The 24,564-nt window shown below is 37.8% G+C and overlaps 1 protein-coding gene across 1 annotated transcript in view; it reads right to left on the bottom strand.

Annotated features, from left to right (window-relative positions):
• The window catches only part of ncor1 (nuclear receptor corepressor 1), a 237,649-nt gene that overhangs the window by 154,807 nt on the left and 58,278 nt on the right, over window positions 1-24,564 (bottom strand). Inside the window, 7 exon segments of the mRNA XM_051931234.1 lie at window positions 2,372-2,544; window positions 3,602-3,668; window positions 4,637-4,689; window positions 9,546-9,602; window positions 13,603-13,716; window positions 14,751-14,930; window positions 20,606-20,804. Coding sequence (XP_051787194.1) covers window positions 2,372-2,544; window positions 3,602-3,668; window positions 4,637-4,689; window positions 9,546-9,602; window positions 13,603-13,716; window positions 14,751-14,930; window positions 20,606-20,804 — 843 coding nt within the window.

The raw sequence follows: 24,564 nt of genomic DNA, 5'->3' as shown, positions 1-24,564 counted from the left end.
ATTCAGCATCTTGTCAAAAACTCCAAGAATTTCAAGAAAAGCTCATCTTTTTCTCTGCTGCTTTATGTACTGACATCATAACAGGGATAGTAATAGGATTATGGATACCTGGAATAAGTAAACTGAGAAACTAACCAATTACAAGAACGAATAGAATAATGATGTTCATTGTAATAAAACACTTCGACCTACTGTAAGATAGACCTCTGCTTCAAGATTGTTTGTGAAGGGAGAATTCCTGAAGTTTGGGAAAGAAGCGAGCACATTCCAGTTTACAAAAGAAGGGGTGATTAACTGGAGTGTGGAAAAAATCAAGTAATCAAACCTTTGGAGCAGGTAATGAAGTTTGTAAGGAGTGCTAGAAAAATATTCAGTGATCAGGTTAAATTTAGAGAAATGCAGTTTATTTTTATGCCTCGGAGGGTAAAACCAGATGAGATCTTTGCTGTCTGGCAAATGCAGTGAAAGCATAAGGCAATGGAAAAGTAGATTCATTAAGCATTTGTGTATCTGTAAAAAGCATCTGACAAGGTGCCACAAGAGGTGGTAAGGCAGGCATTTAAGAAACCTAGCTGTTTAAGAATGGATTGTGTGTGTTTTCCTGATGTTTTTGGCACTCAAATCCATGCAACTTTTTATAAATGAGGCCCCAGGTGAGGAATTAAAGACTTCCCTTAGTGGAGGAGCTAAAGTACCCCTCAAGTAGGGATGGGGAGATCGATACTAAAGTATTGATGTTTCCGAAGTCAACCTTTTAATTTAAACATGTATATTCACATTAAAAATATCAGTATTACATATTTTCAATAACACACAAGTTTATTAGAAATTATGTTTAAAAGAATTTGATGGTAAGTCCATGATTAAACGTGTAATATTGTGTAAAATGGGAGTTAACGTTAGTACTGTAAACAGATATAGGATAATTGTAACTGAATAAAAAATAATCAATGTCTGTTTTTAGTGAGGAGTATATAATATTTATAGCTTGATAAATGGACATACTTGAACACATTTTCAACCTTTCTATATTTGTACTTTTACTAAGCCTTTATTTACAAGAAACGTCTAATGGCCCATCAAGCACACGCATATCATATGGTTGACCCAAGCCCATGACCCCTAACTGGGGCAGTCACCGCTTTACTACTAACCTCCGGCTAAGCAGTATGATTTCATTTCAAATCAATAACCTTTCTCTTATTAATAATTTTAACAATAATCCAATGACGACGAGATATTATCCGTGAGGGGACATTTCAAGGACATCACACCCCACCAATACAAAAAGGCCTGCGATATGGAATAATTTTATTTATTACATCTGAAGTATTCTTCTTTCTAGGATTTTTTTTAGCCTTTTATCACTCAAGCCTAGATCCTACCCCAGAACTAGGAGGAATTTGACCTCCAACAGGTATCACCCCATTGGACTCGTTTGAGGTCCCACTTCTAAATACAGCAGTCTTTATTATGTCCATTAGCATTACACCGGAGTGTCACTCAGTCTGTAAAAACAGTGCTAAAAGTGGTAGACCCAAGCTTTACCCAGGCAATGATATAGGCATGTCTTCTTTTCTCACCTGTAGACGTGCCTAGCAGTAATGGAGTCTCGTTAAAACATTTTTCAGCAGCCCAAGTGTTGCATGCTCTTGACAGTGACGCATGCAGTGATGTGGAGTTACCTCTCATCAGCAGTGATGACAAAGTGAATCTGTCTTCAGGCAGTGCAATTGAAATAGACAGTGAAATCAAAAGTGATTCTGAAGATTCTGACAGTGACGCTTGCTAAGAATTTGAATCATTATTATACTTTTTACACTTCTGGATGCATTATTTTAGTGTTTTGAACGTTTTATTCCATTTCCCGAACAAATGTGTGTTAGTAGTTGAACATAGGCAGCCAAATCTGAACCTATCAGCACTAGGAACAATGTAGGAAGAAATTAGCTCTAGAAAAACACTACACTTAGACACACTTACACAATTAACTGCACTAAGCCAATTTTGTGGTACAAGTTAACACAATATGTATGTATTTTGAGGATATGGGAGGAAATTTAAGTACCCATAGAAAACAAACACAAACATTAACACCAGTTGTATACTCTATACAGGTAATGACTGGGCCAGAAATGTAAATGCAGAGTTACGAAGATTAGTAGTAACAGTGTCACCCTCAGGAAAAGCACATGCAAAGAATCTAAGACATTATTGGGAACAAAACAATAAATCAAAATGCATAATAAAAATGACATTATATAAAGTTTTGAATAGAAGAAACAAAGAAATAAGAACCTCAAAGCAGTGAGGCAAATATCACTTTTATTTAAAAACCTGTGCAACACTCTGCATTACGTGTCTAAATTACCTCTGAAATCGTTCCTGTTGCTCCCTTTGTTTTCGAATTTCAGGAAACTGCCTCTCATAATATTCCCTGGTTCTGCTTTCTTTGGCCTTCCTCCTGGGATTATTTTCTATCCTCTCTACTTTCTTTTCCCATGCTTCCATTAACTGATCATATCGTTGGCAGATCTTCTGTTCCTATCATTGGGGAAAAAAGCAGTAATCATTAAAATATGCACATAATTTTACGGTGGGTGAAACTGGAAAACAAAATTATTTGAACTCCTAATATTTAATCAAGTCTGAACAACTCAAATACTACATTTTTATAGTTAAAATCAGTTATAAGTTTTAAAGTTATTTTTTTTAAGGGTTGTACAATTTTGAATTGTACAAGACAGAATAATCTTGGCTAGACTCATGAGTACTTAAGGTAATGTGAGGTCTCAGGAGATACTTATATGTCAGTACAAAGATGCACTGTATGTTGCTGTTTAAAACGAAAAAAACACTAATATCAGAGGATACCGAGAATAATAATTCAAATTCTTTTTTCCATACTGATAAGTCTCTGATAATGACTCTGAACTATAGCAGATCCTCTCGATTCCAAGGGAAAGGGGAAAAAGTTTTTTTTTTTTTTTTTTTAAAGTCTGTCAGTAAGCTCTGTCTATACATGTAATTTTCTTAAGTTTAATGAGAATGTACCAGTGAGATGTTGATACTAATTCTATTCATTATAAATTAATAAACAAAGAGGACTTAAAATTTTGTTGATTTGCATTTTATTATTACTCAAATTGTGATGCATATTCTATGCCTTGTCAAAAGAAATTTATAAACAAACCACTCTTGCTTCGTTAGGGTATGTGTATGCAACCTAAAATTTACATTCAGACAGTTATCAGATGTGTATTCAGTATGTGCTTCCAAATGCGAATGTACAATCCAGAAAGGACATACTGATTTTTTTATGTCAAAAAACTAACAGCTACACTCATTAACATAATCCAGCACTGTATATTCTCGGTATGCTATCAGAAAAGATTCCAACTGCCACTTGCTAATGGCAAACAAACTTGCATAATCAGAGCCCACACTAAAAGTAAATGTTATACCCAAACAGTACTTTTAATAAATAATGACTAATTTGGCAGTGTCTACCATCCTTCATTCAGAGATAAAAAAAAGAAATATTACTACACTGTATACTGTAAATGAAAAAAAATTATTGTTTACTGTTTAGTTTATATACCCTTTGTTTTCTTGCATGATTCCTCCTCTTAAAAAACAGGATTAACTTTTTTCGCATCACTTGATTCCTGCAGAAGGGGGGGAAAAAATTAAGTAAAAGAACACCAAAACAAACAATACCTATAATTAAAAAAGAAGACAAGGATGATAAGGTCATAAAGTACAATTTCTATTTATTGTATATTGGTTAACTCCAGGTGGCACGGTGGCGCAGTGGGTAGCGCTGCTGCCTCGCAGTTAGGAGACCTGGGTTCGCTTCTCCTTGTGTGTGTGGGTTTCCTCCGGGTACTCTGGTTTCCTCCCACAGTCCAAAGATATGCAGGATAGATGCATTGGCGATCCTAAATTGTCTCTAGTGTGTGTGTGTGCGCGCCCTGCCAGAGGTGTGTTTCCTGTCTTGCGCCCTGTGTTGGCAGGGATTGGCTCCAGCAGACCCCCGTGACCCTGTAGTTAGGATATAGCGGGTTGGATGATAGATAGATAGATAGATAGATAGATAGATAGATAGATAGATAGATAGATAGATAGATAGATAGATAGATAGATAGATAGACGGATGGTTAACTTCACTAACATATTTCAATTATTAAATTTTCAATTACTTTCATTAATTCATCCTTTTAACTTGCTCTCACAGTAAAGGTAAACAACAACCCTTGTAAAGGTCTATACTGCAAGTATTCTTTTTCATTTATAAATTTATCATTTGAAATTAATGTAGTAGGTAAAAGGAGAAAGTGAAGGAAAAAAATGGTTCACACAGAGCAAGAGATTTAACTGAAGTAATTGGAAAGGAACAGATAAGTATGTACAAGGCATGAACACAAAACCAAGGTAAATATTTTATATTGATAGTATACGTCTCGCCTTCAATACAACACTATGACACATTTTTAATCTCATCTGAAATTAACTGTTAAAGAAATAAAAGATACAGTATAAGAAATGTGCCATGATGATTAAGAAAATATGCTCCAGCGATGCTTATTTATTAATCACAACAGTCCCCTCTAGGAAACAGTTAACTACTACTTACGTTTTAATATTGTCATGATACACCTTTGTATCTGATGGCTGATTATAAAGAGGCTGAAAAGGAGAAGACATATTAAATGTGTATAACACAATTACAAAATAATTACAAACTAATATTGTTTCAAAGACTATACAAAGCACAAGAAAAGTGACATACAGTATTAACATTGTCATTAGAGATGTAATAAAATTCAGATTCACGAGAGTTCCGCCACCACAGAAAACCTCTCATTTCATATTAAGTCGTAAATAACATAATTCAAATGCATTATCATCGTGTAACTGACTAAAACATACAATTTATAGTACACAACCCTGAATTGCTAAACACAACTTAAAAAAAGTTGTGTACTTAAAAGTTAAACATTTTTATAAAATGACATGCAATGACACAGTATTTAAAAAAAATATATAAAAAGGGATTCTCTTAAGAATGCAGACAAATTAATGTAGACTACAAAGGTAAAATATAACTTGAAACTGAGATTTCTGCACTGTTGACAGAATAACATTATTCAGATAATGCATTTAAAAATAAAATTAATAAGAGAGAAATTAGAGTACCTTTAGGTCAAAAGGGTATACTAATATTTTTACATATTGCAGAAGAGCTAGATTATGCATGCTCAGAGAACTGCACAGGAGGCATTGTACAAACCTGTTTTTTCTCTTTCAAAACTGGACAAAAATCATTCATATGCAATACAGTGCATCAGGAAAGTATTCACAGCACATCACTTTTTCCACATTTTGTTATGTTACAGCCTTATTCCAAAATGGATTAAATTCATTTTCTTCCTCAGAATTCTACACACAACACCCCACAATGACAACGTGAAAAAAGTTTACTTGAGGTCTTTGCAAATTTATTAAAAATAAAAAAAATTGAGAAAGCACATGTACATAAGTATTCACAGCCTTTGCCGTGAAACTCAAAATTGAGCTCAGGTGCATCCTGTTTCCCCTGATCATCCTTGAGATGTTTCTGCAGCTTAATTGGAGTCCACCTGTGGTAAATTCAGTTGATTGGACATGATTTGGAAAGGCACACACCTGTCTATATAAGGTCCCACAGTTGACAGTTCATGTCAGTGCACAGACCAAGCATGAAGTCAAAGGAATTGACTGTAGACCTCAGAGACAGGATTGTCTCGAGGCACAAATCTAGGGAAGGTTACAGAAAAATTTCTGCTGCTTTGAAGGTCCCAATGAGCACAGTGGCCTCCATCATACGTAAGTGAAAGAAGTTTGAAAACCACCAGGACTCTTCCTAGAGCTGGCCGGCCATCTAAACTGAGCGATCGGGGGAGAAGGGCCTTAGTCAGGGAGGTGACCAAGAACCCGATGGTCACTCTGTCAGAGCTCCAGTGGTCCTCTGTGGAGACAGGAGAACCTTCCAGAAGGACAACCATCTCTGCAGCAATACACCAATCAGGCCTGTATGGTAGAGTGGCCAGATGGAAGCCACTCCTTAGTAAAAGGCACATGGCAGCCCGCCTGGAGTTTGCCAAAAGGCACCTGAAGGACTCTCAGACCATGAGAAAGAAAATTCTCTGGTCTGATGAGACAAAGATTGAACTCTTTGGTGTGAATGCCAGGCGTCACGTTTGGAGGAAACCTGGCACCATATCTACAGTGAAGCATGGTGGTGGCAGCATCATGCTGTGGGGATGTTTTTCAGTGGCAGGAACTGGGAGACTAGTCAGGATAAAGGGAAAGATGACTGCAGCAATGTACAGAGACATCCTGGATGAAAACCTGCTCCAGAGAGCTCTTGACCTCAGACTGGAGCGACGGTTCATCTTTCAGCAGGACAACGACCCTAAGCACACAGCCAAGATATCAAAGGAGTGGCTACAGGACAACTCTGTGAATGTCCTTGAGTGGCCCAGTCAGAGCCCAGACTTGAATCCGATTGAACATCTCTGGAGAGATCTTAAAATGGCTGTGCATCGACGCTTCCCATCCAACCTGATGGAGCTTGACAGGTGCTGCAAAGAGGAATGGGCGAAACTGGCCAAGGATAGGTGTGCCAAGCTTGTGGCATCATATTCAAAAAGACTTGAGGCTGTAATTGCTGCCAAAGGTGCATCGACAAAGTATTGAGCAAAGGCTGTGAATACTTATGTACATGTGATTACTCAGTTTTTTTATTTTTAATAAATTTGCAAAAACCTCAAGTAAACTTTTTTCACGTTGTCATTATGGGGTGTTGTGTGTAGAATTCTGAGGAAAAAAATGAATTTAATCCATTTTGGAATAAGGCTGTAACATAATAAAATGTGGAAAAAGTGATGCTCTGAATACTTTCCGGATGGACTGTATGTAGACATGTATTCATGTCATGTCATGTAAACAACTGCACATTTTAAAACTTATTCAATATAATTATAGGAGCTTTAATCTTCACACTTCACAAAAAGTTGTTACACATTTTAACTTTCTTGATATCCTTGCAAAATATTGTAACAAACTTGAAACACACCCATCATGGCGATTCAAGGAATCAAGCTAGTAAAAGCGACTGAATCTACCCTTTCGAGGAATAAACGTTTTGATGATCACAGTCCTTTCGGCCCAATCCATGTCAAATTGTAAAGGAAAAGACATAAAAAAGGAAAACATTGCCCACTCAACAGTTGATGGACTCCAAAATATTATTATCTACTACAGTGCTTACTAACTTACTTCACTAAGTTAACATTCTCTATGAAGAAATACTTTCCAACATTAATACAAAATTTTACTCTTAACCAGTCTCCAACAGTACCTGTGTTCTTGCCGAAGAACTCATTTTAAAGTAAGAGTTGGCATCTGACATACTACTTCCATAAATGTAATTCTGTCATGATGTGCTTTAATCTTGGCTTGCGTAAACTGAAAAGATTCATCTCATTCTAGCATTCGTCATAACCCAGAAATGCTGGCAGCAGTCTAGCAGCTCTTATCTGGCCTTTCTCCAATGCTGACAATGTATTTTTGTAATATGGTGAGTACTGTCTGCGGTGGGTTGGCACCCTGCCCAGGATTGGTTCCTGCCTTGTGCCCTGTGTTGGCTGGGATTGGCTCCAGCAGACCCCCGTGACCCTGTGTTTGGATTCAGCGGGTTGGAAAATGGATGGATGGATGGATGGTGAGTACTGTACACAGTATTCAAGAGGATGCTTTAAACTTTCACTAATGCTGTATAAAATATTTCAGAAGATTGTTTACAAAAGTGTTTTACAACTTAGACATACACCTCCTTAAATGTGCATGACATAATGTGCTGTTTAACCTAATATCCTATTAGTCTTTTTAGCCACCTTTGTGTACTGTCTGGGTGTTGACAGTAATGACTGCACTACAAACCCTTCGTTTTTCACATAGTGTACTTCTGGGACTCCCCGATCCCACCCCAAGACTATTGTGTACTAATACATAACATTACTTCCTGTGTAAAAATACCTTTTCAACATTAAATGTCATTTGACATTTGCCTTTGCCCAAATCAGAGTTCTGTCCAAATCTTACTGTAATGGCTTTGCTGATTCTGGGGTATCTGCCAACCCTCCTGGCTTGATACAACCTTTAACTTTGACCAGAATCTTGCAAATATTTTCATCTAGATTATTTGTATAAATCAAAAACAAGGAGCAGCCTCATCACTGACCACTGTAAGGAACCCACTTTTAGTATCACATAAGTTCAAAAACAGTTTCTTGCAACTTAATTTGCTCCTTATGTTTAACCTAGTTTTGAGCAGATATCTGCTTCTCTTTCTGTGCTTTATCCAAAAAAAAAAAAAAAAAAAAAAACCCCAAGACATCTCTCTTGATAATGTTAACTTCTAGTTTTACACACATTCTTTGAATACATTGACTTTCCCAAATAATGTTATACTGACTTTGATTCTCTCGCTCTACAATCAGAAACATACCCCCTCCACAACAAGCAGTATTAATTAATAGTAAGGCATTTAGTCATATCCTCTCAAAAATACTTTCATTTTAAATGCACTCTCCAAATGGGACAGCTCTCTTCATTTAAATAGTCTCTCCAACAATAATACCTATTCAAAATTAAATCTACCATTAAAACAAAACTCCAGTTTAGAGTGAAATTTTTTAATTTTTGAGAGGAACATTTGCCTCTGGAGAAGCAATTACTTTTATGATTGTGTTTTGTAGTTCATCCACAACATAGCACTGTTGTGAAAAGAAGAAAACTACGTGAAAATGATCTAAGGAGTAGGATTTTACAGGTTTAAAGGGTCAGTACTGTCATATGTACTTAGTGGAGATGTCAAAAGAACTGATACTTTAGTACCTAGTTGTTACCATAATTCAAAAAATGTACCAGTACTAGCCTTTTTTTTTTTTTTTTTTTTTACAATATCAAAAGTACCGAGTGATGTGACTGATAAAATGTAATGTAATCATTTAACTTGTAGTGTTTCTAATGGGAGATGAAACGATGGCACCGTTAATCACTTTTTAACGTTGTTGTACATAGTCTCAATGAAGGAAAGAAGATTTTGTATTCAATCTCAGAGTGTGATGTGCATACATACAGACGCCCTTCGGAGCATACACCCATTTTCTAACTAGTGTATACAGTTCAGAGTCATGGGAGAAACCTTGCACACATCCAGAATCACACATAATGGTCTGTGAGATTTGTGAGGAAACAGAGTACGGTTAGTGTTAATAATATTTGCGTGGGGGGTGGGATCTGGGGGTTAGATTGAGTTTTCAACCAAACAGCTATTTGGCTTATCTGCATAATCAATGAAATGAGCTGCTTCATCTGTTCATACAAAATTAAATATTTCAACATATACTGCATTAACAGACTGATTATTAAAAACAACAATATTCTATAAACATATAAAAACAGAACATAAAGCAAAAAATAAAAGTCATTCTTACCAACTCAACCTTTGGACCAAGACCTTCAAATATTTTATGAGCCTCCTCTGCTTTTTTCTAAAACAAAATTAATACAAAAAGAGTGTTAGAAACTGTGCCTTTAAAAAAACAAACATAGTTGGTATACTGCCACAATGATAGACAAATATGTTATACCTGTATATGTTAGTACAGTTCATTAAACTCCAGAACAAGACATCCACACCATAAGTAACGAACTTACACTAAGCAATCCAACAACTGGTCCTTTAGAGGCTTAAAGCTGAATAACTAGAGAAATTCATGCTACTGAGTAGCATGGAAATGAACGTTAGAGCCACTTTATTTTGGATGGAGTACTACAGTTGGTTAGTTGGCTAAATACGCTTGCCAGGTTCTACCTTTATCATTTGTGTTTGAATTGAAGAAAACTGATGCTTAAATACATACGCTAGATAAATTTGATCACTTAGTCTGTTAATTGCACATGCTAGGTTTACTTCAGTCAGAGTTGCATATTCAGACTTTGCCAGGGAGGCAATTATTGATTCTTTAACTTACATCATGCAAATAAAAAAAAAACTAGACAGAGATGAAATCTTATACAAGTATATGACAGGCTTTTAAAGCTATTTTAGGTATTTTCTCCAATGATTAAATTGTAAACAAATGACATTCAACAAACCAACAGGCCGACTCAGAAATGTTTTAAATCTAGTGCAGTTGTTGTAGCAGATACAAACTGAAAGGTAGTTTATGGTAGAGCAATACACAGCAATTCGCACGTAAATGAGCCTGTGCAAGGAAGATGGCTTTTTTAAAAAGAAACACTTCTTACACTGCAATTCAAATTGAATAAACTGCACAGCTCCGTGAAATCCTGGTTCTTGCATTAGGAAGTCTAAAAATCAGAACTGAAGTAAAATGTTTCTGTGCTCTGCGACGATGCGGGTTCTCTCCATGCTCCCAACGCCTTCTGGGAGCTCTAAACCCAAAACTGTCTGTAATGTCACCAAGATAAGCTGACAAATGAGGACAAATTTCACATGAAGCCAGGGGATATATCCAAAAAGTGCATAAGTGCTTCTATTAAAACAAGAAACAGTGTCCAAACAAAAGTGCAGTGCCTCAGGTTCAATAAATAATCCATAAAACAAGTGTCCAGTGAGGATAAAAAACCATCAATAAATAAATCGTTTAAAATCAAAATGCAGGTAAAAATGCAGAAGTTAAAATGCAGTCTCTCTTTACTCTCCTTACTTTCCGGCCCACCTCTGTCTCTCTCTTTCTCCCTGGCTCACCCATTACTGCATCAGCCGGCAGAGACCCCACAGCCACGAGCTCCTTCAGCCAACCTCCATCTTGGCCTCCTTACGGACATCACTGCCAGACCGTCCGAGGTTGGCTCTCCTCCCTTCATCTGTCGCGCTCCCGCAGTCGCTCCACAGATCCCTTGGGAGGACACCTGCCCTGCTCAACCCACTCACTTGAGCTTTCAGTGGGGCAAACTAGCCCCCAGAGCGCCATTAACTAACGCTCATCGCGGGGTCACAGCTCATGCTGTCTCCTCCTTCCAGGCAGCCAGAACCTCCCACTTAGACTGCCTTTCTCTTCATTTAACCTCTATACATCTTTCCATCTCTATCTCCCATATTCTTCTATTTTGCTTCCACGATTTATCTATCCCCCATTCTCTGGTGTTGACCCGTATAAATACACTCCCCGTGTGCCTCCGTGGGCGCAGTGCCGTAATCACACACCGCAGGAAGCCAATGAGGCAATGAGTGCAGGTACGACTCGCTCCAACAACCTCATTAACTCCCCGCGGTATTGCAATCGCGCCCACAGAGAACGTCACGGCTATACGGATTTAAAACCCGGCCTTTTTTATTGGAAGCCGCGGACCCGCTATACCACAGGAGAATTGACACTTCATTTTACCTTTACATACACTACAGATAAAAATAATCACATCTCAATGACTTGCACATGTAATATAATCACATTTCAGAAGATACTGTACAGCTCACATTGTGCATATGGTTTGACTTTGACATCTTCTCAAGCAGAAAGAATAGTTTGTTATCCTAACAAATACAACCTAATCCAAGAGACTATTCTGCATCATGAGCTGAAGGGATCAGTTTATTCCAAAATACTTTTTCTTAATTTCATGAGCAAGTCTGCACTTATTGTAAGTAGTGCTTATTTTTTCCCCCTCAAATTTGGCGAATTCTTTCCAAATGACCTTTTCTTTTCATAAGGAAATGCTTTCTTTCTATAGAATTATTCAACTGATGAAATCTACTATATTTTACCATACTAGTCATTTTAGATAAAAGCATCTGCTAAGCAAATAAATGTAAAATGTAATGTAAAATAGTATATGAATGTCAAACATCTAGTTTTGTTTATAAAGTAAAACCTACATGATTCCATTTCCTGAAATACTACATTAGGTTAGATAGACTTCTCTCAAGGAAAAATCTGTTTGCAGCAGGAAGACATTGTTATAGAGATCCAACAGATAAACAAAGACACAACAATTGACAATCAATATTATTGCATAAACACACACTCAAGATTAGCACAAAGAAGAATAATTACTTTCAACAGTACACAAAACAATACAGAATTTAACATTTAGCAGCATCTCTACTAGTAACAGAATTTAAAATGGTTATAGCCCTAGGAATAAAATAGTTCTTAAAACTTGTTGATCTTTACCTTTGGAAACTTAAATCTGTAACCTGATGGCAACAGCTGATTTAGAGAAAAGAGGATGGCTACTGTTTGACAGAACTGAGTTAGCTTTCTTTCTGTTTGCAATACATTTCAGTGATACAGGTCTGCTGTGAACCAATACTTTTACTGCTAATTTTTACAACGTTGTTAAGATACGCTTATATTCTTATTGCTAAGACTGCTAAACTAACAGATAAAAGCAGGCAGTGTGCTGTAGTGGTTAAGGATTCGGAATTCAAACCTGATGTTGTGGGTTCAAATTCCACTACAGACACTGTGTGATCATGAGCAAGTCACTTGACCTGCCTGTGCTCCAAGTGGAAAACCAAAAGAAATGTAACCAATTGTATCATAAATGTTGCAAGTTGCCTTGGATAAAGGTGTCAGCTAAATAAGAAAGTGTAAAAGCAAATCTAACAAGGGATTCAATAAATGACTTATAAAAATAAGTGGTTTTGTCCACTTTAAAACAACTGAATTTCCTAAGAAAGAAAAGTTGTGACTGCCCCCCACTTTTTTTTTTTTTTGTTTACAAATTTGCTCTTTTTTTGCAGTTAATAAAGTGGAATCTTTACTTTTATTGATTTTAACAAAATATATATTGATAAAAACACCAAAAACAAACATGATCACCAAACAGTATTTGTGCACTAATGTTTAAAATGGAAATATTAATAATGTTAAACACATTCCATGAATCTCTTTCTTTAGTTTGTTATGTTATAGGGAAATGTAGATCTATAGTATTTCCATGGTTCAGTACATTGAGACAGCTAGAATTAACTTATGTTAATAGCAGTTGAAAGAAATATTATTATGTTTAAGGATAAAGCAAACTTCAGGTATACCGTGCATTTTATCAATTTGATTAAAATCAAAACATATAGTTAAAAGGAAAGAAAAGGTAAGGGGTAGGATAAGCCTCAATTCCCCATGACACTAAGAACCGGCATAAGTATTAATAAAATAACCATATTTAATTTAATACTAAACGTGTTATATTAAAAATTGGCTGCAGCTTTCAGTTTCCATGTTACCCTAAGGCTTCAGGCCATTTGTTTTCCACTGTACATATACTGACCTTGCCATTGTTTCAGACGTGCTCAGGGAGTAAGAAGAATGAAAAGTAAACTTAAAACACAATTATCTGTATGTTCAAACGTATCTTAAATGACAAAAAAAAAAAAAAAAAAAAAAAAAAAAAAACAGTCCATATGGTTTTAGGATTCACAGAGCAAAAACCAATAGTAGTTAATTCTGCTAAAATTTAAAGTTTCAGTAAGAATGAAACTTTTATATGTTACTGTTTACATAATTTGGTAAATATACGAACCCGGTTTTCATCATAAATAATCTGGACAATGCTTCGATGCTTCTGTTCCACTGGAGGTGGTGACACAGGTCTCTCTGGCTCTGGTGGCTTAGCTGCTTCTTCTTCCAATTGTTGCTTAAAGAGCAAATGAAAAGGGCAAAACATTAATTTAAAAAGGTGAAGAAGTAATGATTGTTCTTAAAGGGTAAGTTTGCTATTTTTCAAGTCAAGGTTATTTCTTCACAATCATTTCCACATGAAAATGTATTCTAAAGTCAAACATATTTAATAAAATATATTCAAAATATACATATGTTTAAAACAATTTAAAAATATCTAGGCCGCTCTTGGATTTTATAATGTAGCTTATGTGCACCAGAGACCAATTATAAATAAAAGCCTTAAAACTTATGAATACATCACTTTTTCAAGCTAGGAATGTTATTGAACATTGATCACAGACTTGAGATAAGACACATACTGCAAAACAGCACATACATGTTGTTTCAAGAACTTAGAGAAAAGCCAAGCAAAATGACACCTTTTATTGGCTGACTAAAAAGATTACAATATGCAAGCTTTCGAGGCAACAGGGCCTGAGTTGCCTTGAAAGCTTGCATATTGTAATCTTTTTAGTTAGGCAATAAAAGGTGTCATTTTGCTTGGCTTTTCTCTACATTCATAATGGCTAACATGGTACAACTAACTGCTCTAGTGCACGTTAAGGGTAATCAGCAAATCTTCATCAAGAACAATGTGGCTGCACAGCATTCCTTCCGCACATCTACACTTACAGGGTCCATGTTGCCTTACTGTTTTTATTAAAACTGTGCACTGTCACAGACATCTAATGTGCAGCACCACAGGCACATATGTGATCATCAAAGCAAAATTATTTTAAAATATGCATTTAAAAATTGTCTGATAATGGATTTTTGACTGTTTAGACTTTCTAAAAATTATACATCTCTCTGTATACACAAAATTGTAAACAAATTAATAAAAAAAATAAAATCTATTCATGTGATATTATAATAATTCTATACACATCCCAAATCGTGAATTAGGTAGGAAAACAATTTAAATGCATGAGAAATTCAGGTGGCACACAAAAATTTACATTTGCAGAAGCAGTGTAAAACTTCAAGGCTTTTTAACATCTTACTTACCTGTTTCTTCTTTAATTTGAAAATCTGTTGCTCAACTTTTGCAATCTCTCTGTCAACACGATCCATGCTTTGAATGAGCTCCTCTTTAGACAATTTGGAAGGTGATGAATCTGGTTCATCTCCTACAGGATGGCTACCAGGAGAGGAAGGAACTTCTGCTTTCATACTGAAAGACTGTTCCTGGAACAAGGAAGGCAGTAAATCGGACTAGAAATGTAATATTCAAAACATCTCGAGCACTTAAACCATTAGCTTAAGAAGCATGTCTCAAGAAATTAACATGACTTGTTATATAAAGATCACTCTTTATTTTATGCACAAAACAGTGGATCATACATAAATTCAGAAAACAGGGAATAGGTGTGAAACTAGAATTTAAGAAATGAAACAATCTGCCACCACCTGCTTGTGGTCTTTTTTCTGAGAATTTTGTATTATTTACTGAGATTTTTCTGAATTAGACAAGAACATATTATTTGCTAAAATATTCTAAAGAGACACCATTCTACGAGGATGACAAGAAGGGGAAAACTATAAAATCATTTTAATCTGAAAACGTGGACATTAATAATAATTTACTAAACATCTTTTAGTCCACAACTGGGAATTGTGCGACCCATGGTCTGGTTCTGTCTGGCCCATAGAAGATGTGGACGGCAAGTACTCGCCTGGGCATGTCAGTCTGCATCACAGCTTGATGTGACCGTGTAGACACAGATCAAAACTGATATGTATGGGAAACTACTAGGGAGATTGCATCAGAGAAAGGGGTGATACAGAGATTGTCCATATTATACTGAATAAAGGAAGACGATACCCATTGTTAATCTGCATTTCGTCTGCATTTTGTTCAAAGACAGAACAAAAATGAGCAGCAAAAAATTAAAACAACTCCTGGACTTCCAAGTATTTTTTCCATGGAGATTAGCGGTAAAGCAATTTGTTTGATATGCAAAGAGCACGTTGCTACATTTAAAGACTACAACTTGAGCCATCACACTGAAAAATACAGAAATTTATCTGAAGAGAAGGCGGCGAGGACTGCAGAGGAATTGTTAGCAGAACTGCAAAAACAGCAAGATCTTTTTACAAAGCTTCATACAACAAAGGAAAGGAACAATAAAAAACAGCTATATATCACCTCACAAAATTACCAAAAGAAGCCAACTCTTTTCTCGTGGAGAATTTGCTAAAGAGTGCTTATTAGAATCGGCGGTAATCCTCTGCCCAGAGAAGAAAGATGCACATTCACAGCGAATGGTTACAAGGCGGATTGAGGAAATTGTGGAGAACCTGGTATTATAGTTGAAATGCAAGGTGGAAAATGTAAACTTTTTCCCCTTGGCCTTGGATGAGAGCTGTGATGTTCATGACAAAGCGCAGTTGCTGACTTTTGTGAAAGGAATACCAAAAAGACTTTTTGAAATGATCAGGAACGGGCTTGACACGTCTCTGCAACATCGCATGGACATCAGGGACAGTGCCTCTGGATTGGCAGACCGGGGTGGTGGTCCCCCTCTTTAAGAAGGGGGACTGGAGGGTGTGTTCCAACTACAGAGGGATCACACTCCTCAGCCTCCCTGGAAAAGTCTATTCGGGGGTTCGGACAGTCGAACCTCGGATTCAGATAGATAGATACTTTATTAATCCCAAGGGGAAATTCACATACTCCAGCAGCACCTTACTGATACAAAAAAAAAAAACAAAAAGAAAACAATATTAAATTATCAGGAGGAACAGTGTGGTTTTCGTCCTGGTCGCAGAACAGTGGACCAGCTCTACACCCTTAGCAGAGTCCTGGAGGGTGCATGGGAGTTTGCCCAACCAGTCTACATGTGTTTTGTGGACTTGGAAAAGGCGTTTGACTGGGTCCCTCGGGGAATCCTGTGGGGGGTGCTCCGGGAGTATGGGGTACCGGACCCCCTGATAAGGGCTGTTCGGTCCCTGTACAACCAGCATCAGAGCTTGGTCTGCATTGCCGGTAGTAAGTCGAACCCGTTTCCAGTGAGAGTTGGACTCCGCCAGGGCTGCCCTTTGTCACCGATTCTGTTCATAACTTTTATGGACAGAATTTCTAGGCGCAGCCAGGGTGCTGAGGGGGTCCGGTTTGGTGGACTCAGGTTTGGGTCACTACTTTTTGCAGATGACGTTGGCCTGTTTGCTTCATCAGGCCGTGATCTTCAGCTCTCTCTGGATCGGTTCGCAGCAGAGTGTGAAGTGGCTGGGATGGGAATCAGCAACTCCAAATCCGAGACCATGGTCCTCAGACGGAAAAGGGTGGAGTGCCCTCTCATTGTTGGGAGCGAGATCCTGCCTCAAGTGAAGGAGTTCAAGTATCTCGGGGGTCTTGTTCACGAGTGAGGGAAGAATGGAGTGTGAGATCGACAGGCGGATTGGTGCGGCGTCCGCAGTGATGCGGGCTCTGCATCGGTCTGTCGTGGTGAAAAAGGAGCTGAGCCGTAAGGCAAAGCTCTCAATTTACCAGTTGATCTACGCTCCTACCCTCACCTATGGTCATGAGCTATGGGTAGTGACTGAAAGAACGAGATCGCGAATACAAGCAGCTGAAATGAGTTTCCTCCGCAGGGTGTCTGGGCTCTCCCTTAAAGATAGGGTGAGAAGCTCAGTCATCCGGGAGGGGCTCAGAGTAGAGCCGCTGCTCCTCCGCATTGAGAGGAGTCAGATGAGATGGCTCGGGCATCTGATCAGGATGCCTCCTGGACGCCTCCCTGGTGAGGTGTTCCGGGCACGTCCAACCGGGAGGAGGCCCCAGGGAAGACCCAGGACACGCTGGAGGGACTATGTCTCCCGGCTTGCCTGGGAACGCCTCAGGATTCTCCCGGAAGAGCTAGAAGAAGTGGCCGGGGAGAGGGAAGTCTGGGCATCTCTGCTCAAGCTGCTGCCCCCACAACCCGACCTCGGATAAGCGGAAGAGGATGGATGGATGAGGAATTAGCTTCTACGCGTGAATGAAAGGGACAACAACCAGTAATGATTTATTTGCTGAAGTCAATACATGCATACAAAAGTTGGGACTGCAGTGGGAAAAGTTAATTGTTGTGACAAATGATGGTTCTCCTAATTTTGACAAGCAACAATGTTGGACTTTTAAAAAGGATGCAAGAAAAAGTGGCCGAGATTAATCCAGTCCAACAACTCATATTTTTACATTGTTTTATTTACCTAGAAGTGCTATGCAAATCAGTGCTGAAAATTAATTATGTGGTTGATGCTTTAATAAACACTGTAAATTTCATCAGGGCTAGGGCCCAACATCACAGACAGTTTGCTACATCGTTGGAGGAGCATGAGACTGATCATGCTGATCTGGGGTACCACACAGATGTCAAGTGGTCAAAGAGGTCTGGGATCTGAAATCAGAGATTCAAGAGTTTTGTCAAATGAAAGGAAAACCCATCCCTGAACTAAGCAGCACTGAGTGGCTACCTGATTTAGCATTTGTTGTTGATGTGATGGCACTAATGAGTGAACTGAACACAGAATTGCAAGGCAAAAGTATCTTTGGACATGCTATGCACAGCATAGTCAAGGCCTTTCTTAAGGAAGCTGCTGCATCTCTCTCAACAAGTAGAGAGGAACACATTGACGCATCTATCCACACTGAGATAGAAGAATTTATCTGTTGATCAGCTTAACAAATATGCAGCCATGGTCTGGGCACTGCATGGAAAGTTTTACAGGCGATTTGAAGACTTCAAAGCAGTGAAAACAGAAATATTCAGCATCTCCTCTACTTTTATATGTAATGTGGACAATTGCCCCAGTGATTTACAAACTGAACTTATAGACTTGCAGTGTGATGCATTGCTGGCAGAAAACTTCAAGTTAGTGCCATTACTGACATAGTATAATTCTCCCAAAAAGGAGAATTTCCCAAACTTGAGAAGATTAGCTCAGAGAATGCATGTCCTTGTTGGATTAACATACATATGTAAACTGACATTCTCAGTAATGAAATTCAACAAATTCAGGTACAGATGATCTCTCAGTGATGACCATCTGTCTGCTGTTCTGCGAACAACATCAAGAATTACACCTGACTTCAGTGCACTCAAAGACTTAATTTCTCCCAGTCATTTGTCAAAGGTACAGAAACACTAAAATACTTTACAAGTGATTAATATAGTAAAATGTATTTATTTTTTTGTTTGTTTTACACAATCAGGAATTGTAGATGTTATAAGAAAGTGTGCTATATAGCATGTGTATGTCTCAAGGTTCAATAAATCAAACAAAATCTGTGAATATGCGGTCTATATTCATTTTATTATGATGAAAAAAGCATTAAGTCTACCATAATACAGTAATCCCTCCTCCATCGCGGGGGTTGCGTTCCAGAGCCACCCGCGAAATAAGAAAATCCGCGAAGTAGAAACCATATGTTTATATGGTTATTTTTATATTGTCATGCTTGGGTCACAGATTTGCGCAGAAACACAGGAGGTTGTAGAGAAACAGGAACATTATTCAAACACTGCAAACAAACATTTGTCTCTTTTTCAAAAGTTTAAACTGTGCTCCATGACAAGACAGAGATGACAGTTCTGTCTCATAATTAAAAGAATGCAAACATATCTTCCTCTTCAAAGGAAACAGAGAGGAAAGCAAACAAATCAATAGGGCTGTTTGGCTTGCGGTACAAAGCTGTTGAAGGCGGCAGCTCACACCCCCTCCGTCAGGAGCAGGGAGAGAGAGAGAGAGAGAGAGAGAGAGAGAGAGAGAAAAACAAAGTCAAAAATCAATACGTGCCCTTTGAGCTTTTAAGTATGCGAAGCACCGTGCAGCATACTTAAAAGCTGCACACAGAAGGTAGCAACGTGAAGATAATCTTTCAGAATTTTTAGATGAGCGTCCGTACATCTAGGTGTGCGAACAGCCCCCCTGCTCACACCCCCTACGTCAGGATCACAGGTAGTCAGCGCAAGAGAGAGAGAAAGAAAAGTAAGTTGGGTAGCTTCTCAGCCATCTGCCAATAGCGTCCCTTGTATGAAATCAACTGGGCAAACCAACTGAGGAAGCATGAACCAGAAATTAAAAGACCCATTGTCCTCAGAAATCCACGAACCAGCAAAAAATCTGCGATATATATTTAAATATGCTTACATATAAAATCCGCGATAGAGTGAAGCCGCGAAAGGCGAAGCGCGATATAGCGAGCGATCACTGTATAACATTTGACAGAATGTGTTCGGCCTTCCTCAACAAGCTGGTTTTCTCATGTGGCCCCCATAAAAAGAGTTGCCCAACCCTGCTTTAGTCCTTGCATCAACAAACAAAATCAATTAAAGAAAAACAGTTCGGAGAGGAATTGTACAGAAATGTCTACTCAGTACAGCAGATGTAATGAAATCACAGACTTCTTGAATTTCTACTGTAGGACAAATTTCTATGAACAAGCCACCCATCTCCACTCACGAAATTGAACATATATAAGCAACATGCATTTGTGCAATGTGTACAAAACACTTTTTTTCAATTTTGCAATCCTGATGTCAGATAGTTTTTTTAGCATTTTCTGTTCCTTTGTGACGCTCTTCGAGTCTTCTCTACAAGACTTTGTAATATATTATGTAGCATATCTTTCACAAATTAGGCAACATGAGGCAATGCCAGAGATTAATATAACTGGACACAGAATACTCTGGTCCTTTACAAGTAAATTGTTCCACTTTGCTTTTCTTAGAATTAATGCAGAATAGAATGTATTTGCATTAAGATGCATAACATTTTGGTAATGGAGTAGGAGTATTAAACCCAATAAACCAAAACACAAATCATAAATTGAAGCAATTACAGTAGAATACCCTGGTAAAATGTCAATGAAATATATTCACCTTTTTTACATCTCCTGAAACTCTCAGCCCATCTTGTAAGTTATGAGCTAAGGGCAGAACCCCAGCTGAGGTGGAGCGCTGGAAATGACCTTCTGAAAGTTGTTCAACTCGCTGGCGTTTGGACTCCACACCTTCATGATCTGACTGAGAGGACAAAGTATGGAACTGCTGCTCATAGCCATGCCTCCTTTCTGGTGGTCTAGTAAAGCAGGGAAGTATCAAGTAACAACAACATAAATCAGATTGAAAAATGAAAAACATGAAAATACATACAGCATATGTAGAAAAATTATTCTACTGCAAAAGTAAAAAAAATATTTCCAAAGTATAAAATTAAAAACTAATGTAGTAAATGAAAATGTATTATGAGAATGTTTCACTTTTTTTTTTTTTTTTTTTACACATTAATGTACTTTGACTAGTATATGCTTTTCTAAATTAACAAGTTTAAAAATACAAATTCAGTATAAAGTTTATAGCAGTGGTTCTCAAAAATTTTTGGCTTCTAGACCCAGTTATACCTATTTTTTGTCAGTGAAGACCCAAGGACACATTTTCCCCTTTAATATTTAATAAAACTGTACATTGATGTAATATGGTACTCCCTGTGGTTGTAGTCTTTGTACTCTTTGCGATTAGGTACAGGATCGAACAGGGGGAGATGTTTCACACAGAAATTTCTGCGCATTGCTTTATGTCAAAAAAAGCCAAAAAGCCAAAAAGTCAAAAAAATGTCAAGTTACCTTGAAGAGTTGGGTTAGGACTGGGGGCAGGGGAATCTTGGTTCTCCTCTGTGTAATGAGCATAATGATAAACATGTCTAATATCGAATATTGTGCCCCCCTTGGCATTTCTAGCCTGCAGGTACAGCATTAGACGAAAGTTGTGTGGTACTCAATCACTGAAATAATCTTTTTTAAAATGAGGGCTCACTGAGATAGATACACATGCAAGAGAAAATTTAGTACAGTTGGGAAAAAAAAGGTTGCAAAATTAAGGGCCTATAATGTATAATTGTCAAAAACAATATTTTAACATAATAAAGTTGCCCCTTGGTTTTTTCATGATTTGGCAATGAATAATTAAATGTGAATATTTTTGGAACTTGCTGAAAGATTACAGAAACTCGCAGATGGCACATAAGCCAATACTAAAACAATATTAAAAAAAAACTGACACAGAATCATACAATATGTAAATATTAATGTTAATATTTGCTAGTATAAGTGCATGCTACATTGTTAATATTAAAAGTTATTTTTGGTAAACAATAACTTTTGCTGTTCAGCAGATCTGGACATAACATTCCAACTGGGGCGCACTCTCTCTCTTTTATTCCATAAAACTTAAAACTATTTCATTCACACGGTTTTAATCACTCATATGACAGAGGTGAAATTTGAGTTCCACAACAAAGCCTTTCCTTTTGAAATTTTTTCCCAATCCCCCAGATAAAAAACTACCTGAGTAAATGTTTAAGAGCAAGGCACCACATATGACGTGAAAGTTGATTGGTATATTTATTTTAATGATTTGTCTTTAAAATGTTTTTGTACAGAGTTCTTGAGTGTCAAGTAATGAATTTATTACTTTTTTTTGGTTTTTTTACTAAATGTTATTTTCCATGTGTCTTTGTCGATGAGCTCCCATTGAAGAATTTACTGGTAACAGAACATATAGTGCGCACACTAAAATGACTGAAGTAACTACTAGCAAAGTGGCATTTTTGATACCATTTTAACAAAGTTTACTGTCCACTGTCAATCACAGAGCACCCTGGTAAAACAACTCTAATACACCTTCAACCTTAAAACGCAGGCTTCATCACATCACTGTGTGAGACGAAACAGCAGGCAGGCGACTGCTCATACATGTTTACTGACGGACAGGGCGGCATTTTGCATGGAGTATGTGTTAAATCAAAAGAGAAACGGCATGCAAAGATGCGTGCACGCAAGGAGATAGGTGACAATAACAACTTACTGTGCCGTGCCAAATCAGAATGGGACAAATGAATTCCAAAGGACACAGATATATTCAGACCTATATGATGTGTAGAAGAATTTTGAATGTTTTGCATGCCTAACCTTGGGTTTTGATGACCTGTTTAGTCATATTCAGCCCTTTGTTCATTATTCTGGCACACGTGTAAACAGCTTCTTGTTGAAATTCACGGCTGACCCCTCAGCAGTACCATGTATTTAGAAATATTTTTCCCACACATGTATCCAAGCCTGACAATTTTCCCAGTGACTCCCTCACATCCAGCGCGGGATATAACCTAGCCTTTATACGGCTCAGGGATATGCAATGGGGAGCCAGTACCGACACACATGTTAAAGGCAAAACCACTTAATATATATAAATTAAAAAAAAAAAAAAAAAAAAAAGGCCTTTTGCATTTGTTACAATATAGTAAGTTTACAGTTTCAACTGGAAAACTAAGGAGAAATGATAATCTCCAAAGCCTGGAGTCCAACATCTTTTTAATAAACCAAACTCATTCAATTCAGTTTTCTATGGGCAACCATTCTAAGAGTCCATATTTTCATTGATTTTATTATTTAATCATTCACATACAGAACTGACTTGATGACAGTCCAAAACTGCACTTCTCAAACTGTGACCAATGAAATTTTTCACCTTAATCAGATTTGTGAAAACCTACAACAGTACAGTGTATTATCTCATTAGATTTGTTCAGTTTATTTTTCATTACCCCTTCCTAAATATTTTAATTTGTTTCAGTATGGAAAGCTGGCAAACAGTGAAATTCAACAGAATCTTGTTTTACTTTGATGGTTGCTTCTATGAAGATTTTGCTCAATATTACTATGTCCGAAAAAGCAGATTTTCTCATTTAACACTAGAATTACCAGAGCCTACGAAAAAACTCGTAGATCCGTCCCACCTTAAATCGCTTGTTAAATCTGTTCACACCTCTCCGCCAGCATCCTTTGTCCTCTAAATGTGCTGATAAAAGACAAGCTGCCAGCAGCCGGCTATTCCATCCCCCCACCGAGTTAGAACGTGAGCGAACTTTTCCCAGCTCATGCCTTGATTGATTATCTGGGAGTGAAGTGGAGTTTTACAGTGGAAATAATAGATTGTTATTTGGAACACACACATTTCATTCGTGTTCCGTTTCTAAAGTAATCTGTGTAAACACATTGTTAAAACAGAAACTTTTTCATATTTTAGTAATAAATGTTACAAAATGTAGTAGGCATAAACTATAGAATGTGTAAAGCCTGAGTTCCAAAGATCAAATAAACACTTCCACGAACGAGGAATTCCCAGTAAGTGCGGGTCATACGCTCGCACCGATTACGTCCCTGCCCTTTATTCACCCCCCCGCTACTACCATGGTCGGGTGACACAAAACACGGCGTCAATCCAGCTGTGACCCACGTGACTGTTCATTTGCCTTCCATTGCCACCGCTTCAAATGTATTTCATGGAAACAACACTTCTTTCAATGTTATACAGATTCCTGCATCAGGTAACTGCACGCGCGCTACACTGAATGGATCAACGTGTGTCTACCCGGCGCAGAGAGGCGTGGGTAAGCCGTTGAACCCCATTCGTGCTGGAAACTGGGGCTTGCAATTGTTCCCCATGAACGAGGAATTCCCAGTAAGTGCGGGTAATACGCTTGCACTGATTACGTCCCTGCCCTTTGTTACACCCAACCTTCCTTGCTACTACTATGGTCGGGTGACTTGGTGGATTATATATAGAAAAGCAGCCAGAACCGCAAAGAACAATGAAAAGTCTACGTGGAGCAGAGGTGCATTTGGACTGTACCAGAGACAAAAGCGAATGAGGCGCTGTTTGGAAAATGAACAGTCAACGTGACTCACAGGTGCATGTAGACTGTGCAAAGATGAAAACGACTCAGGTGACGAGTTGGGGGTGGGCACATGAGCAGGCAGTGCATATTGAACTAGCATGATGGA

The sequence above is a fragment of the Erpetoichthys calabaricus genome, chromosome 8, assembly GCF_900747795.2.
Source record: "Erpetoichthys calabaricus chromosome 8, fErpCal1.3, whole genome shotgun sequence".
Classification (NCBI taxonomy): domain Eukaryota; kingdom Metazoa; phylum Chordata; class Cladistia; order Polypteriformes; family Polypteridae; genus Erpetoichthys; species Erpetoichthys calabaricus.
This window is presented reverse-complemented; position numbering and strand designations above follow the sequence as displayed.